General features: G+C 40.1%; 1 protein-coding gene across 2 annotated transcripts in view; it reads left to right on the forward strand.

Annotated features, from left to right (window-relative positions):
• LOC103042028 (uncharacterized) overlaps nucleotides 1-14,366 on the forward strand; it is a 34,539-nt gene extending 20,173 nt beyond the window's left edge. For both annotated transcript variants that reach the window (XM_015602934.3, XM_007238985.4), the window contains exon 2: nucleotides 12,388-14,366. In XM_015602934.3, coding sequence (XP_015458420.3) covers nucleotides 12,407-13,984 — 1,578 coding nt within the window. In that variant the 5' untranslated portion in view covers nucleotides 12,388-12,406 and the 3' untranslated portion in view covers nucleotides 13,985-14,366. The remainder of the gene's footprint in view (nucleotides 1-12,387) is intronic.
• The last annotated feature ends 4,018 nt before the right edge of the window (nucleotides 14,367-18,384 follow it).

The raw sequence follows: 18,384 nt of genomic DNA on the forward strand, positions 1-18,384 counted from the left end.
AGAAACAGCCAATCAGCTTGCAAAGGAGGGTCAGTGTAGGTAAGCCCCCCGTCGCTGTGAGTTCAGGCAGCTCGTCGGAGCAGCTGATGTTAAAACATATCTGGATATACAGCGATTTTTCTAAAAGAAAGGTAACGGTAGGTTAATGGAAACTATGATGAGATTTTTCTGATAGCTGCTTAAAAATACTCGTCTCCGAAATAAAACACACAGATTAAACCTCTTAAAATAAAAAAAATAAAGTTTGTGACTCAGTTTAACTAGAAATGTGTAGAGGACCGAAATGAACTGAACTGATCAGGAGTGATCAAAAGAAAGAAGTATTAATTAAAAATTATTAATTTAGTAGGCCCATTAGGACTAATTTTTACTGATAGAATATATCTGGTCCATGTCCTTTTAGTAAAAGCTCATGATACCATTTTTAGGTCACCAACAGTCATTTTGCAGAATTTGTGCACCTTTTGTTCAATTTTAAACCCATTAAATAAAAAAATATATCATATAAAAGAGTGCATTATGCCAAAAAAGACATGAAATCTTAACCTTTTTTTAAATATCTAGAAAAGGGGTTTTAATTTGGCTGTATTAAAATAATGACATATGTAGGAATGTCCACAACATTTCAGATTCTGATAATCTAATTGTAGTCTTTAAGTGTTTCACATGTGGTTATTTTAGATTTTTTTAAACCTGTCTTAAAATGTAAGGGATACTGAACCTTCGTTGGGCTGGTGGGCTGGTGGGAGTGGACAGAGGAACATTTCCCTTATTTTTAAATCTAAAACTTGACAGGTATGAAACTCATTCCTGTTACTTTAATTCCTGTTACTCAAAATGTAAAAAAAAACAGGAATGAGTGCTAGTAACAGTAGTGAGTTCCAGTAGCAGGAGTGATTTTTTTGTCAGAAATATTATTTATTTGAACTAGCAGTCAACCATTTCTATAAAATAAACACTTTCTTGAGAGAAAATATAGACTTATAGACTTTTTTTCAACCATTTCACAAAGATCTCTTTTCGTTTTTACTTTCATCCAAAATTAAACATAGTTTTAACAAACAGCACTGAATTTTTTTCTGTTTTAGGAAGGGAGTTGGGGATGAGGTGGAGTGGTAATCATCCAACATCCTGACCTCTCTAATACGTATCTTGTCACTGAAAGCAATCAAATCCTCACAGTAATGCTTCAATATCTAGACAGTCTTTCTTAGACAGTAGAGGCAGTTACTCCAACAAAAGCTGTATAAACTCTTTGTTTCCCTTAATTTCAAAAGAAACAAGGAATGAACAGACAGGTGTTTCAGTACTTTCGTCTAAAAACGTGTATATGACTAATGTAGTTGACAAGCAGTGGAAGCTTCTCTAATGGACGTGTTTATGTGGTTTGTAACTCTGTATGACTCACTACTATCTATAAACACAGTAGCAGCAACATCTCAAAGCCTGCATTCACTTTTGTTCATTTTTAGAAACTGTGTTGAGTTGCTAAGAAACATCAAATAGACCATCTTAGTCCGTGTTTAGAAATAAAAGTGAGTCATGCAGTGTCACAAATCACATGATCAAATCTAGTAAACATTACTCAATACATCCAGGTGGTTTGAGGCGATTGTACGTGCATTTAGTAAAAAGATAATGTGATTTCACTAGTGTGTTTGGCATATATAAAAGCTGATTAATATATTTTATTAATATATTACTTTTCAATAAAAAACAATGTATATCAAAAGATCCAACTTCATCTTTACTGTGTGTCAGTGCATATGAAACTTGTTTTTGCCATGTTACAAATGATATATTTGCTAATAATTAACATGTTTCATTTCTGTAATTAAAATTGTCCCATATATTTAAAACTACATTTATGGCAATATAACACACACACACAGATGGTTTCAGATGGTCCAAAGCAAGACCACGCCGGTTTTTCTTACGATCTCTTCAGAGTTGCCAAGTGGCTCTCTATCTTTAACCTCTATGGGAACAGTGTATACTGGGCTCAGTTCAGAGAGGTTCTCTTTAATTCTTCTAGAGCTACCTGTGTCGCTCTAACCCCTTCACCTCGCTGGTCGTGTCACCACGAGGCTGTCTGTCTCTCTTTCTCTTTGCACTTTCGTCAAAAAAAAAAAAAAAAAAGTTCTTTCTTTTCTAGCGACCAGAGGGGGATACTTCTTCCCTTCTAACTTCGCTTACTTTTTCTCTCTAGCCCTTATTGTTTTTTTTTCACAGTTTCTAAATCACTATTCCTGCTTGGATTATTTTTATTTCGCTTCGTTTATTTAGCTCTCCTTCTCCCGCTTGCAAGTCACATAGCGCTGACGTCATCGGCTCGTCCCCGGTGGCGCAGCGTGTAGGTTGCATTCACTGCGCCTCACGGTGAATTTACACTGCTCCGACGCGACAACGCACACGGTCGCACTACCCCCCTCCAACCGGTCGCATGTGGGCGTGACAAAGGCTTTCCCTGCGTCGTCCAATTGAATCGTTTTAATAAATGGGAAATGCTTTTTATATAAGCTATTATTATTTCCAATAATTAATAAATATAAATGTGTCTTTATAGATATAAATGTTTGAATGAGCTTCATTACACTGTCTAGTGAGCAGTATATACGCTGAAAAAAGCAAACTTTTCCAATTAAATTACATATTAATATTTTAAAAACCCACCAGAGTCCAAAAATCACAGCAGCCTTTCTCCTCACTGACAGAGTCCCTGTGAATCAGCAGGGATTTTATAAAGAACAGGGAAGCCTGAAACTTCTCTTCCAGGCTTCTCTGGACGCTTGAAAGCGGAACTAAAATGTTTTCATAAGCTGCGCTGAGGACGCGTTACAGGCCAACACCTGCTCTCTGATTGGATAGACGCATTGCGTTGGACGGACTCATTTGCATAAAGTTCAGCTCGGCTCAACTTTTCATCGCATCGCATCCCCCGCTCTCGACGCGTCGGACCCATGATGCACCGCGCGACTGCGTCTGACGGAGGCGGCGCTTCCCATTGAAAATGAATGGGATCCGTCGCTGTGCGTTGTCGCGTCGGAGCAGTGTAAATTCACCGTCAGAGCCTGTGCTCACGGGTGTTCAAACCCCGCTCCGAGCGATTTTTAATTTATTATTATTATTATTTTTTTATATCTTTCCACTGCTCTATATCTGTATTCCTTTCATTTCTCAGCAGTAAAGTGGTTCTTTCTACACTTCCACACTCAATTGTGTGTATTTCTTTCAGTGTTCTAAACCCTGCCCCCAGTGTTAAAACACCTACAGTCACCAACCACTCACACTCCCCAATAGTGTTGTGGTCTATTCATTGGCCTTTCACTCCAACATTCTTGGTTTGAACCCAGCTCACTGCAATTCCCCTATATCTGCTTTTGAGTTCATCCTGGTGCTTTATTCCACTAGGATAAATAAATATTCTGAGACAGCTCTCTGGATCTTCCCTTCGGGCCGCTGTCTCATTACAGATATATTTAATAGTGGAGGTAAGAGCATTTCCACACTCACAATGCTAAAGGAATTCAAGGGATTGGGACTGGAAGAAGATAATGTGGTTTGATGAGTCCCTGTTTCAGTGTGATTGGCGAATCCATAGAATGTATATAAAGATGGACGCCGTGTCGCCGTTCCCATTCATTCAATGAAAATGAAGCCAAAATCTTCCGCCATTTTGGCGATTCAGAGACCAGAGTCTGCGCAGTAGAGACCAGAGGAGGGAGAAAGGCTGTGGAGAGACCGCCTACTCATTTAAATAACCCCGCCCCTGAGGGCTGCCTCGCGGTCACAGACTGCAGAGCGGGGCGGAGCGGAGCTGACGGTCTGTTATTGGTCCCGCCCATAACCAGCCCTTTTACAATAATCACACCTGTTTTGAATTGAGCTGAATAACGTTTTAAAAAACTAATTCTGTGGGGATATACTAATTTTACAATATAAGCAGAGGTTACACTAGCTGCTGCATTTAAATAATGGAGGTAGAATTACAGTATATTAGAAAAAAACGTGATTGAAAGTTGTCTGTTTTGCCATTGAAACCTATGGGAATGGGTGGAGTTACACAGCTTTCTGCAGCCGAACAGCAGGGGGCGCCCGACCTGTGGTCGCTTCACTTTTAAGAGACGAAGCTCTGTCCAGCTATTTACAGTCTATGGGCGAATCATGGTAAAAAGAGAGGTGGTTAAAATGATGCACCCAGCATGCCTAGTGTCTACCATACAAGCCTATGTGGGCGGTGTTATGATCTGGAATTGCTGCAGTTGGTCTGCAGGTCTAGGTTCAGCAACAGTATGTGCTGAAAGAATGAGGTCAGCTGACTATCTGAATATACTGAATATAGATCAGGTTATTTCATGAATGGATTTTTTCTTCCCTGATGACACGAGCATATTCCAAGATAAAAATGCCAGGATTCATCAGGCTGGAATTGTGAAAGAGTGGTTCAGCAATAGGGACAGTTGTCCATTCAAAAAAATCCTAGAGATGTGGGCATAGCTTTGCCCATGCGAACAAATTGCTATTTTTCACCAGTAACAAGTTTAAAGTAGCTCCACACTTTATTGGTAGAATTATGAGGCCTCTGACATTTTAAGCAAATGCTCTGAGAACTTTGAAAGTGCACAGATAGTTTATTTAAATAGTCTATTCACACACACAGAATCTTGACGTAGTTCTCAGATGACCGCCATCTTAAAATTAAGTCACGATAAGTCAACTGACGAGCAAGGAAATTAAACCCATGGAACTGCATGAATTTCTGCTGTTGCTCAAAAGATATCTATCATTTTTATGCATTTCCACTGAATTAATTTTGCAAGCTGTTACCCTATCCAACCTATTTGTTTGTGCTCATCAGTCGAGATTTAATTTCAAGATGGATGCACTTGGAGAACTACCTGAAGGTTCTGTGTGTATAAACAGTATTTTTTAATAAACTATCTGTGCACTTTCAAAGTTCTCAGTGACTCGTTTTAAATTTCAACACTCTCAGAATTCTACCAATGAAATGTGATGATACTTTGAGCTTGTTAATGGTGTAAAAATAGAAATTCCTTTGCATGCACTAGCATTGTAAGACTGTTGGGAGCATCAGATAAAAGCACTGTATTTCGGAATGCTGGAGGAGGAGGTGGACTATTTGACAAAATTTTGTATTCATCAGCTTGTCTTAATACACCCTAATTTCACACCCGATTTCTCCTTCAAACTGCTAACTTTAGGCACTAAACATGTCTTGGCTAATGGACGTCTTTTCGGAGAGACTGTAAAATGTTTTGTCGAATGCTTTGCCTTAACGCTGAACTATATTCCAAAACAAAATATATTGCTTAATCTTACATAACTCAAGCACATATTTGGCTACCTATGTCAAGTTCACATTGTCTAAAATGGCTAGAAGGGTTAGAAGGGTATAATTTTGAAGATTATTGTTGAGCTGTGTTTACATGCAGGAAGGTGCAAGAAGAACAGCTTTGGTGGTAAACAGGAAATTACATTTAAATTTATGTAATGATGCCATGACAGGCATACTCTTGTAAGTGGTCATCTTATTTTCCCTGCCTTAAGTGTTTGTGCACGCTCCAAGTGTGTGTGAGAGTGTGAACTGTATAGTGTGATTATAGTGTCCAGGGTGGGGCAGTGTTGTTATTATTAGTGTCATTTGCTGATTGTTTGTTCTGCACTAACTTGCTGTACACCCACATTATGGCGACGTGCTTAATGGCTTTCTTTTCCCATTGAAACAATCGTTCTTGCTCTGGACAGATTTCACTGAACGATAGTGAAAGTCTTATTTAAACTTATGAGAGTCTTATACTTCACCTCTGTGTATGTAGGTGTCACAATATGTACATTTACAGTATTATTCATATATGTTAACACTAATGACAGACTGTAGATACACCTCAGTGTTTATCACAATACCCATGTTAGAGTGTTATTAATATACAGTGGTATAAATAAGTTTGGGCATCCCTGATAATATTCATGATTTTCCCTTATAAAGCATTGTTTTTTTTTTTTTTTTTTCAGCATTTTTTTTGGATCAGCACAGTTAAATATATCATATAGCAGATAAACACAGTGATATTTGGGAAGTGAAATTAAGTTCATAGGATTTACAGAAAGTGTGCAAAAATTCGGCAGGTGTATAAATTTGTTTAAAATATGTTTGTCAATGATCCTTGACCTATATACACAGTTGAATCCAATTATGATAAAGGGTTTATGTGGCCAATTGCAAATTCTTGTCCTCTTTGCATCTTTTCTGAAGAGTGGCAACATGGGAGCCTCAAACCAACTATTAATTACCTTAAAAAACAAAGATTGTTTAACATCGTGGTTTAGGGGAAGGATACAAAAAGTCATATCTCAGAGATTTCAGCTGTCAGTTTCCACTGTGAGGAACATGATGAGGAAATGGCAGATCACAGGCGCAGGCAAGTGTCAGGCCCAGAAAAATCTTAGATAAGCAGAGGAGAAGGATGGTGAGAACAGTCATAGTCAACCCACAGACCAGCTTCAAAGACCTGCAACATCATCTTACTGCAGATGGAGTCACTGTGCATCATTCAGCACACTTTGCACAAGGAGAGGCTGTATGGGAGAGTAATGCAGAAGAAGCCTTTTCTGAGCACACGCCACAAACAGAGTCACTTGAGGTATGCTAAAGCACATTAAGATAAGTCAGTTTCATTTTGGAATAAGGTGCTGTAGACTAATGAATCTAACACTTGCTGCCCACAGTAAAATTTGGTTGTGATTCCATCATGCTGTGGGGCTGTGTGATCAGTGCAGATACTGGGAATCATGTTAAAGTTGAGGGTCACATGGATGCCAGTCAATATCAGCCGACTCTTAAGAACAATGTTCAAGAATCTCCACCAAAGTTGAAGTTGCACCGGGGCTGGATACTTTAACAAGACAACGACCCTAAACACTAAACACTGTTTAAAATCTACTAAAGCATTCATGCAGAGGAACAAGTTTCTGGAATGATCATCTCAGTCCCGAGACCTGAATATTATAGAAAATCTGTAGTGTGATTTAAAGAGGGCTGTTCATGCTCAGAAGCCATCAAACCTGACTGAACTGGATCTTGTTTTGTAACGAAGAACGGTATGAAATACCTTCAGCCAGAAGCCTGTCTCTCATTAGAAGCTATAGAAAGCGTTTAGAGGCTGTTATTTACTCAAAAGGGGGATCTACTAAATATTGATGTCATTTTCAGTTATGCGCCTGCCTAATTTTGTTTAAATAATTATGGCACACTTTCTGTAAATTCTATTACCTTTATTTCACTTCTCAAATATTACTGTTTGCCTGCTATATGAAACCAATGATTTATAAAGGAAATTATGAAAATGATCAGGGTTGCTTTTTTAAACTTTTTTAAAAATGCCCCCACTTATTCCACCTATTATTCTTTCATTCTTTTTCTCTTTCTCTGATCTGTCCTGCCTGGGGATACCCAGGAGGAGCCACATCACTGACATTCTGAGCATTCTCCTCTCTCTCTGCTCTTTCTGCCGCTCTTTATCTTCAACACTCCCTCTCACATCTTTCAACACAACAGCAGCAACAGAAGCTGTGACAGATGATTGACAGCTTGCCCTACCACAAGGCTATTTGACATCAGAGGAATTCAAGTTCAGCAGGACCACACACACACACACACACACACACACACTCATGAAACAGTGTTTTGCCTGCCCCCTGGTGGCTGAGCTGAGCCAACTGCTGTACTCTTGAGCAGAAAGTGAATGAATGCCCCATGCTGACTTATCTTCTTACACAGTGGCCCCACTAAATAAACATGTAAATCACTACCAGTCAGAGAGACCTTGTCTGATTGCTTGTATTTCACTCTGCAAACTCCCCAAGCACTCATCGCCGCTCACTTTACTGCTGAGAAGTACATCCAGAACCTGCTGTTGGGGCCCGACTCACAGGTCAAACATGCGGAAAATGCATTCCACCCTAAGAGCTTCTTTGTAGTAATGCGAAGATTCTGTTGCTGTTTATTTTAATTTGATCTACTTAACCTTTAAGGGCATAAGGACAGAGTGTAGGGTTGAAAAAGAGTTTGCCTAGTTGGTAAAAAGTGTTGCCCTTTTATTTTTAGATGCATCATCAAAAAGAAAATGCATACAGATTGCATACTGAAGGAAGAGTCGGGTTGCAAGGCTATTCGAAATTAAGATAAAGATCACAAGGAATAAATAAAATAAATGATTGAAGATTTAGACTGATATGGGCAACTCTTGGTCCTATTTATTGAGCGACATATAAAACTAGTAGTGTGTAACACTGGGTAACTCAACATGCCAGACATCTTGGCCTGGAGTTGTATGGTATGTTGTATGTAATGGTGTTCTGTGGTAATTCATTGAATGCAACTTGAAAACAACTCAGTTCTAGCAGATTTTGTGGTTCGGGTGGAGCGCTGGTAGCATGTTCAGTAGCATCCCACACATCCTAGGTATGTCGTGGCATAGTTAGATATGTATAAAGTCCTAAAGAGTCAGACTTGAGTAAAAATACAAGTATTGCAAGTAGTTTATTGTAAACTGTACTACTCAAGTACTGAAAGTAAAAGTACAAGTATTGTGTTTAAAGTTACAACAGAAAGCAGGCCAAAGTTTGAATATGATATTGTTTATATTATTTCAAATGTTTTGGCTAAAGGACACAAGTCCTTAGGCTGTAGCAGCAACACAAGTTTAGGAATGTTCAAAAAGCATACAAGCTTTATCCCAAAAGAGAGTCTAACAGAATTGACAGTAAGCCTGTAGGATATTTAGCTAATTCTGCATAAAGGTCCCTCATCGCTAATGTAAAATTAAATAAAGCTGTTAAAGGCTACATACCCATGTTTCTTATGTAAAAAACAGTCATTCGCACCAAGTAATTAGTTATGAACACCTTAGAACACTTAGCTTTACTCTTTATAAGCAAAAATAGATCAACTGTACTTTACGGACTATAAGGGATGTAAGCGACAATAGTAAGAAACAAGAATGACACCTTTTTGTTAATCTACACAGATTTATCTCCTGAAAACTGTTTATTTGGGTAAGTAAAGCGCTTCCATTTACTTACAAAAAGTTTAGATTGTCAATATTTTTTAACAGTGCAGTTAGCAGCAGCGCTAGCCACAGTTAACAGCAGCACAGTTTTTAGCACTTAGCGCTAGTAAATGCTATACTGAGGAACCCTGAGGCGTCACGGCACTATTAGCTAACAGTTCGTCCCACATAGCTTGTTTTAACACGGTAAACACACAGAATACAGTCAAGTATACTCACCTATGAACGGTGAAAGAGCTAGCATTGCAGTTAGCGGATAATGCTAATGCTGCTTAGTACTAGAAAAACTTCACTGAAACTCCTGTATAACGCTGGACTTTAGCAAAGGGGCTGCCCCTTACAACCTGACTGGTTAAATTCATACATAAGACGCAATTTTGTCGTGTGCAGCACATATATCAGAGTTAGTCATAAGTATTAAACTTACGGAAACTATGTAGGGAAGTAAAAGTGGAAGTAGAAGAAAATAATACCGTATTTTTCACACTATAAGGCGCACTTTAAATCCTATAATTTTCCCAAAAATCATTAGTGCGCCTTATAATCCTGTGCGCCTTAGGTATGAATTTTACCAGTCAGGTTGCTTTATAATGCTAAAGTCCAGCATTATAAAGGAGTTTCAGTTTAGTTCTCCAGTACCAGGGCTGGAGCAGTGTTAGCATTAGCCACTAACCGCTATTTCTTTGTTCAGAAGTGGGTATTGTCGGCCTGTAACCTGCTGCTAACCCCGGCTAGCATTGCTGGAGCAGCATTGCTAACCGCGATTAGCACTAGCTCATTAACTCAGGGTTCCTCAATGGAGGGCTGTTGGGCAGCATTAGCGGTTAATGCTTCAGGCTTAGTGCAGGAGAAATTTGGTAATCTAAGCTGACTGTAAATAAAGGGAAGTGCTTTACTTTAGTGCTTGTTTGACTTTAAAAGAAAGTCATTTTTTATCACAGTTTTGTTTACTTAGCTTACCACCACTACCTGGCAGCGAGACCTGCTAAATTAGAGGTTCCTTATACACACTTATACTAAAATTTTTTTGTGGTGTATGCAAACGTAATATCTGCGCCCCTGGGGGGGGGGGGGGGGAGATGCGTTTTAAAATCGTCAGCATCCTGTCATTACTTTCCCACCGCGCTACGCAAAATTTATTTGGGGCTTGGATTTGGCGCCCCCTCTAGTGCAGCGCACTATGTGTCGCATAGGCTGCATACCCCCTTTTTGCGCCACTTCTTATACACTCACATAAAATGCCTTATAATCCAGTGCACCTTATATATAAAAATAGACCAGCATTGACAGTGCGCCCTATAATTCGGTGCGCTTTATAGTGCAAAAAATTCAGTACTCTAGAAGAGCATTTTAGTACTTAAGTACAGTAGTGAAGTAGTTCGGCTTCATTACTATACATCTCTGGGCATAGTACCTGTGTCTTTACGGCAAGCTCTTGAAATGGCAGCAGTATATGGACAAGCATTGTCCTGTTGGAAAAGTGCACCAGAAACTGTGTTTAAAAAGATAAGGGTACGGGTTGTAGGACCACATTTACATTGAACTGTCAAAGTGACTGTAATAAAGACCAAAGTGGATCTGGCTTTATCCAAAACTGCACCCCACACTATGACAGCATTTTGCTTTTTGGTGTGACAAATAACATCAAACCAATGCTCTTGGCAGTTGCACACCTGTTTCAGCAATGTGTGCAACTTAATATAGCCGCCCAAATACAGAAAGTTACTATTTGAGATTAACAATTTAACTTTGTTTGAAGTGTTATGATTAAGAGCCCACCAAACATGTCTTGGCTGAAAGTGTGGACATTTTTCTCTGAGCTATTCGTTCAGCTTGCACAATCTATGCTGTACTGTTTGCAGTTCATTGTTGATAATGTTTGCAGGGCTCTGTTCCTGCAGGCTAAACTGTAACCTGGCAGATGCTCTCAATCTTGACTGGCATTTAAAGCCACTTGGTATGTGAAAGAGTGCTGACATTTTGGAGCTGGGCAAAGGGATAAATATACTACATAATATATTTGAAAATAGTTTAAAAATACATGGTGCATCTCCTAATATTTAACATCTAATGTCGCCTTTAGCAGTGCAGTTAGAGTCTTTGAGATCATTAGACATTGACAATGAAAACAAGAAACATGATGACTGGCAATAGTTTAGTTTAATATCTCTATAAAGTCTAAAAACATTCATAACAAAAACACTTCTATGTGTGACATTCAAATATCAATGAATTCAGGAGTGAGTGGACATATTTAAGCACTAAAGGTCTATCGAAGAGAAAAGTCTCTTACATTGTCTGAAGGCACTAAGGCCATTCTGTGTGTTTATCACATGGCTTTGGTTTGGTTTGTCTTGCCAAGTTATGCAGCTCATTGGAAACAAAACACAACACCAATGCTATTCTAATCATGAATATGTTCAAGCAGCGCAGTATTCTAATCACACCTAGATAGCTAATAGTAATATCTCAGCATAAATCTAGGCATACATGTACTTAAGCAGTGTAGTTTTATTTATAAATGTACCCCAGCAGTGCCAATCAAGTCACTTGACAGCACATTGGCTTGATGGGTACATTGTTCACCCCTCAGTTCTAGAGTCTTGGGTTCAAGTCTCTGGTGGTGTGCATGTTTGTGTGAATGTGTGTAACATTCTTCCACATGTGAGTGAAACAATCATACAAACAAAAAGAAGCTAATCTCAGCTTGTATATTTCAGCTGAAGAACAAACAGTAAATGCATATCCAGTTTCATTTAATTTAATTTTATCATAGATTCATAAATAAACTTAAACCTGCTGTTTGTTGGCTGATATTGGCTGTTGTTGGTTGTCTCCCTTCTCTGGCACGAAGCGCTGCCTGGGGCCAGGGGAAGAGGGGGAAGTTGTGAGTCTGCTGGGTAGCAAAAACACTGGAAGTCATTGTTCAATATACGTTATTCTGTCTTCTCTCCAGATTGGTTGCCAAGTAGTTGGTTCATACCTAAATATATACTGGTTTTTTCATTTGAAGCTGTGTAGCAGCGACCTGCCTATGCATGCAAAATTGTGCTAGGATGGTAGGTATCTATTTCCAAACTTTTGTTTCCATATACTATCATCTTTAGTTTTGTTGTTTTGTTCCCACTGCTGTGTGCCAGAGCTGTTAGGCTATAGTCGTTTTAACTTTATTGTGATTGCACTTTATTTTGTCAGATGGAAACCTGCCCAGATTTCCTCAGACAAATGGGATTTATAGCTACTTAAAATCTGTCTGTTCTCTCCTTCTTTCTCTCTTTCTTGCTCTCTCTTTCTGCAGCTGATACGTCTTGGGAGTGATGCACTGGCTTCCCCTGGTTGCCATGGTGATCGCCTCGGCCCTGCTCTTCCTCCAGTGTCCTTTGCCCAGGCTTGTAACCCTGACGATGGAAACTGGCAGCAACATCCAAAGCAGTTCATCTGCGGCCAACAACTTCAACAATTCCCATGGGGACTTCAACTCGAGTGCCAATGAAACAGAAAGAGCACCACATAGAACTGCAGACAACTACAGTCTGGAAGATAACACCCTGTCATCTTTTACAAATGTGGAGTCTTTAGCCAATAGGGAGCAAAGCCAGGAGACGCTGCTAGCCGAAAGAGACTTGGACAAATCTAAGACAGCGGACCAGACAGACTTCAGATCACAGGGTTCGAAAAGTCACGAGCACAAGACTCTTGAGGACTCTCGAGTTCTTACGAGCAACAAACCTCAAAGTGTACGTTTTCAGGAGGATGGCAGCTTTGAGGGAGTTGGGACTGGGACTAGGGGTAGGAAGACCCTGTTGAAGGACAGGGACAATGACAGAACACGGAGTAAGAAGAACCTGTTGAAGGACAGGGACAGCGATAGGTCTCAAGGTAAGAAGACCTTGCAGCACGAGAGGGACAGCGATGAGTCTCAAGGCAAAAAGGCTTTGCCGAAAGATAGGAACAATAATGGGACAATGACTCAGGGTAAGGAGCATTTGATCAAAGATAAAGACAGTGATATGAGTCCTAGTACGAGGACCTTGCTAAAAGACCAAGACAACCAGGAGAACTCCATTGTCAATCAGCAGCTGCCAGATTCGCAGCCTGTGGAGGCAGCTGGTGTTGAGGGTGTAGACATTGATTTGGCGTCTGCAGAAGGCCTGGAAATGAGCATCGATGACATCTTACAAGAAGATGAGGAACTGCTTCTGCTGGCCTCCCAGCCAAGAGTCTTGTTCTCCACCTCCACTACACCTCCCAAACACCCTCCTCTACAGCTCCTGATGGAGTCAGGACTCCTGCCCAGGGAGGAAGAGAACGAGGAGGAATATGAAGAACAGAGCAGTGCCGATATCGACAGGACGTTGCAGGAGGAAACAGCCAAGCCAGGCCAGGCCAGAGATGGAGAGTCCTACAGAAACCTGCTTCTGGGTCTCTCGGACACTGACAGTCCCTCACCGGTGCTTCCACCGAGGCTGTCCCGCAAAAGACGTCAGGCAGGTCTGGAGGGTCGGGAGAGAGCAGCCTGTGAGTCTGTCAGCATGTGGGTGACGGACAAGAAGACGGCAATGGACTTCAGGAGGCGGAACGTCACCGTGGTGGAATTCTTCGAGACCAAGAAGGGCAACAAGATTGTGCAGCACTTCTACGAGACTAGGTGCCGCGGGTCTAAAGGCGGCAGGGAACCAACAGGGGAGCATGGCATGGCCGGGGGGGACTGCCTGGGAGTGGATAAGAAGCACTGGTTGAGCGAGTGTCGGACTAAACAGGGATACGTGAGGGCATTCACCTCAGACAGCAATGGGAGGTTGTCCTGGAACTGGATCCGCATAGACTCCTCCTGTGTGTGCGTGCTAAAGTCCAAAAACCACAGGAACCAGTGGCAGGGGCGAGGGACTAGATGAGAGAGAGATTTCTGTCTCCTTCACCCTCTGCCTCTTTCTCTCCACAAAGTCAGGTAGTAAGAGACAGAAAGGGAACAGAGAGGAAGATGAAGAAAGAATAAAATAAATGAAATATTGTGTGGGGTGGATGAGAGAGGTGTTCACAAGGGTTGCCTGATCGCATGTTTGTCAGAAGATTGCTATTGGTAATGTTAAGCCCTGCTCATTTCTGAGGAACAGTAAAAACTGGTTTAATTGCCTGCAGTGTAGGAGCTATTTTAAAATGGGATTAGAACGGAAATAACCCAACAGGCATCGTTTAGATCTGCAGAACCAGAGCAGTTATGTCAGTTGCCTTTCATCCTAGGTTGCCTTTCATCCTAGTTGGCCTCAGATAAAAAAAAAAAAAAAATATATATATATATATATATATATATATATATATATATATATATATATATATATATATATATAAACATACCAATATCACCTACTCTGTGGATTAAGCTCTTGGTCATGGAGGCTTAATATATGCTTGTTGAAGAAACTGCCTCCATATGTTCAAATGTGTGTGTATATGTCTCTCAGTCCACCCCTCCGTCAACTGTTACTCCCTAGGCCAGTGCATTTACTGCAGACAATAACAGAGCGGTTTGGTGAAAAAATCTAATTAGCACAGTTTTTCCCCTTCACTGAACCGCACAGGAGCTATGTGGCTAATATAGTTAATGTAAGCCTATACCCCACCATTTAACACGCTGCTAAGTGCATTCTGCAAGTCATTACACACTTTCCTCCACTTCAATTAACTTTATAGAGACTTGCTTATGTGGTTTCTGACGCTGTATGTCAAAGGGGTGACAGAAGTACAGACAAAGCTATAGGTTTTAAGATGCCTGCTGCTGATGTAGTTAGCTATTTAGGCTTGCTCGTTGTTAAAGAAAACAGAACGTCTTAGTCCATGCACTGCAAAAAGTTAATTTATCTTATTTTAAGGCAATTAATTGAATAATTTTCTCTGATAGGAAATGTCAATTACAATTAAGCATTGTAAGTGCAAGATTATTTAGCTTATTTTACTATGATTTAATCAGTCTTACAGTCTTAAACTAAGGAAAAAACATTATTTTAAGTCATTTGAACCCAAAATAAGCAATTTTTTTTTGCTTGATTTAATTCTTACTTTACACATTTTTAGACTTTGATTGCTTTAAGAATCTTTACTTAAAGAACTGCTTACCCTATTGACAGATTTACATATGTTTTGTTAAGTTTTTGCATGCTAATAACCTCTCTTAAATATGATAACATCTGATAGCGTATATCTAGGGTTGCCAACCGTCCCGTGAAATACGGAATCGTCCCGTATTTGGTCAGTAAAGTACGCGTTGCGTATTGAATTGATCCGGGACGCTCTTTGTCCCGTATTTTTGAGGTTAGTTATTAAGGCGGGTGATTTGTTTCAGACAGAGACGCCGCTGCGGCGCTGCCCCCCTCTGCTGGAGAACAGCCACCCCTTCTAAACAGAGTCTGTGACTCTCATTGGTCATGACACGGAGACTCACAACCAATCAGAAGCGCAGCCTTTGTTCAGGAGTGGCGCGCTGGCTGTAACTGCGTTCTAAATCACTCCCTTCCTATCACAGAAACAGTGCACTATTTACCACTGGTTACACACAATATAGTGCACTATTCCTGTGATTGGTGGTGATTTAGAACGCAGGACCCGTGCTAACGCGGAGAAAAACGAGAGGCTGAGGAGGAGAATACATATATACAATACAATACGTCTCCAGAAGCTGATATGGTATAAAAATCACATCAATATCAAAGCTTACTTGAAAGCATATATTATGCTAAATATATTATTTTGCCAAAAATATTTCTGTTATGAACAACATATTTCTGAACGAAACATACAGTACTGTGCAAAAGTTTTAGGCACATGTGGGAATTTCAGTAAAGAAAAAGCTTCTTATCTGTGAAGTAAGTTTTTAATAGCTCAGTAAAACTATAAAAATACAATAAATACAAACAGCAAATTTACAAAAAGCAGAGCTTTTACAGCCCTGTTTTCCTTAAAACATCTCCTAATCTCTCCCCATATGAGTTTAATAGAGTTATTTCTCATCATGTCAACACCTGGTTTGGTAAATTGGTAAATGTGGTAAAGCAGGTGAGCTGCTGACAGAACTGAACATAATATACACATGCTGAGGAGCATGCAGGAGAAATCTGGAATCTCTACACTTTGTTCTTTAGCCTGGCTCACAGGATATCACATACTTACCGTATTTTTCGGACTATAAGGCGCACCGTATTATAAGACGCACTATCAAAGAACGCCTATTTTCTGCTATTTTTCCATACATAGGGCGCATCGCATTATAAGGCGCGTTAAGTGACACTAGAAAGGGTGCCTATATCAAAGTGAACAGGGGTGGCGCCATGTTTCCCTTCCCCCACCGGGGGTGGTCGCTTGCCGGTGGAGCGTCTCAGTATACAAATCTAGCTCTTTCAAAGTCAAACGAGTGCTGGATATTAATCTACACAGATTCCTCTCCTGAAAACTGTTTATTTGGGTGAGTAACGTGCTTCAGTTTATTTACAGTAAGCTTAGATTTCCAGATGTCCACTAAGGCTTGCTGCACCAGCGTTAGCATAGCTATCCGCTAGCACGCTAGCTAGTCACCTAAACTAGTAAAGTTAACCCAAACTTAAACGACAGCGTTACACTGAGTAATCCTGCGTGTTCTGGTAAGACAGTGAGATATTAGCTAGCGATTCGTCCCCCGTAGCTTGTTTTAACACGGTAAACAAGCAGATTACAGGCTGATAAAACTCACCTCTGAGAGAGTTAGCGCTTAGCATCTAGCTAATGCTAGCCAGGCAAAGCAGCACAGACTTACAGGCTGATAACTCACCTCTGAACGGTGAACGCTTAGCGAATAGCATCTAACTCTAATAATACTGCTCCAGCAGTATTAAAAGTGCTAAATTTAGAAAATACTGATCTCTGAACAGTGAAAAAGCTAGCTAGCTAAGCGGTTAGCATCTAGCTAATGCTATTGCTGCTCCAGCCTCGGAGCGGCACGGCTCTGCACGGAGTGTGTGTTTACTGCTCCTTACACCTGACGGGTAAAATTTAGATAATACTGATCTCTGAACAGTGAATAAGCTAGCTAATGCTATTTGCTGCTCCAGCCTCGGAGCTGCACGGCTCTGGACTCTGTATAGCACTGAAACTCTGTATAACGCTGCACGGAGTGTGTGTTTACTGCTCCTTACAACCTGACGAGTAAAATTTAGATAATACTGATCTCAGTGAATAAGCTAGCTAGCTTAGCGGTTAGCATCTAGCTAATACTATTGCTGCTCAGCCTCGGAGCTGCACGGCTCTGGACTCTGTATAGCACTGAAACTCTCTATAACGCTGCACGGAGTGTGTGTTTACTGCTCCTTACAACCTGACGAGTAAAATCCATACAAAAGGCTAGCTAGCTAAGCGGTTAGCATCTAGCTAATGCTATTGCTGCTCCAAAATTGACGCACTGTCAATTTTTGTGAAAATTAAAAGGTTTTAAGTGCGCCTTATAGTCCGAAAAATACGGTAGTTAAAAATGAGAATTCCTTGTTATGTTTTACTGTATTTATGTTTATTGCATCTGTTCAAATCATATGTGGTGCTTTTTTCCCAGGAAAAACACTCATATTGCTGAGATAAATGGATTAGTGTCATTTACTTTGGTGCCTAAAATGTTTGAACAGTACTGTATATTATACATGTGGTTCGAATTAATCTAATACTGAAAGTGTGCCAAAACAACTGTTTTTCAACAAACTTAGCATACTGTGTTATATTTCATGGTTTGGAGTTATATTATATAATTCATGGACTCCCTTATTTCATTTCCGAAAAGTTGGCAACCCTACGTATATATCTGTTTAGACAGGTTAGCCGCTAATGCTAATGCTGTTAAAACCTGCAAATCTGAGCTTACCATAAATAAACAGAAGCTTAGCTTAGCTTCACTTAGCTTTGTTAGCTTTAATCTGGTCTTAAACTGATTTTTTTTTACTGAATTTTACTGTTGAAACAATAATATCTACACTTACTAAACAAACGGGCAGTCTGAGATACGCTTAGTCTATGAGAAAGAGATTGGCTCTAGCTCTGTTCCCTATTGAGCCGACTCTGCTAGCAAATACGACAAAATGGTAGAAAATTTTGGCTTCATTTATAAAATAAAGGGACGTCTTTTGTTTGTTAATTTCATATGTAAACAGTGAATCAAACAGTATCAAAATGCACATAAGCAAGTCTATTAGCGATAAAAAAAAACGACTCCACACAGTTTGAGGAGACCTGATGATTAGCTCTGCATTTAGCACCATGCTAATTGGTAAGATATAAGCTTTCG

Source organism: Astyanax mexicanus, chromosome 19, assembly GCF_023375975.1.
Source record: "Astyanax mexicanus isolate ESR-SI-001 chromosome 19, AstMex3_surface, whole genome shotgun sequence".
NCBI classification, from domain to species: domain Eukaryota; kingdom Metazoa; phylum Chordata; class Actinopteri; order Characiformes; family Acestrorhamphidae; genus Astyanax; species Astyanax mexicanus.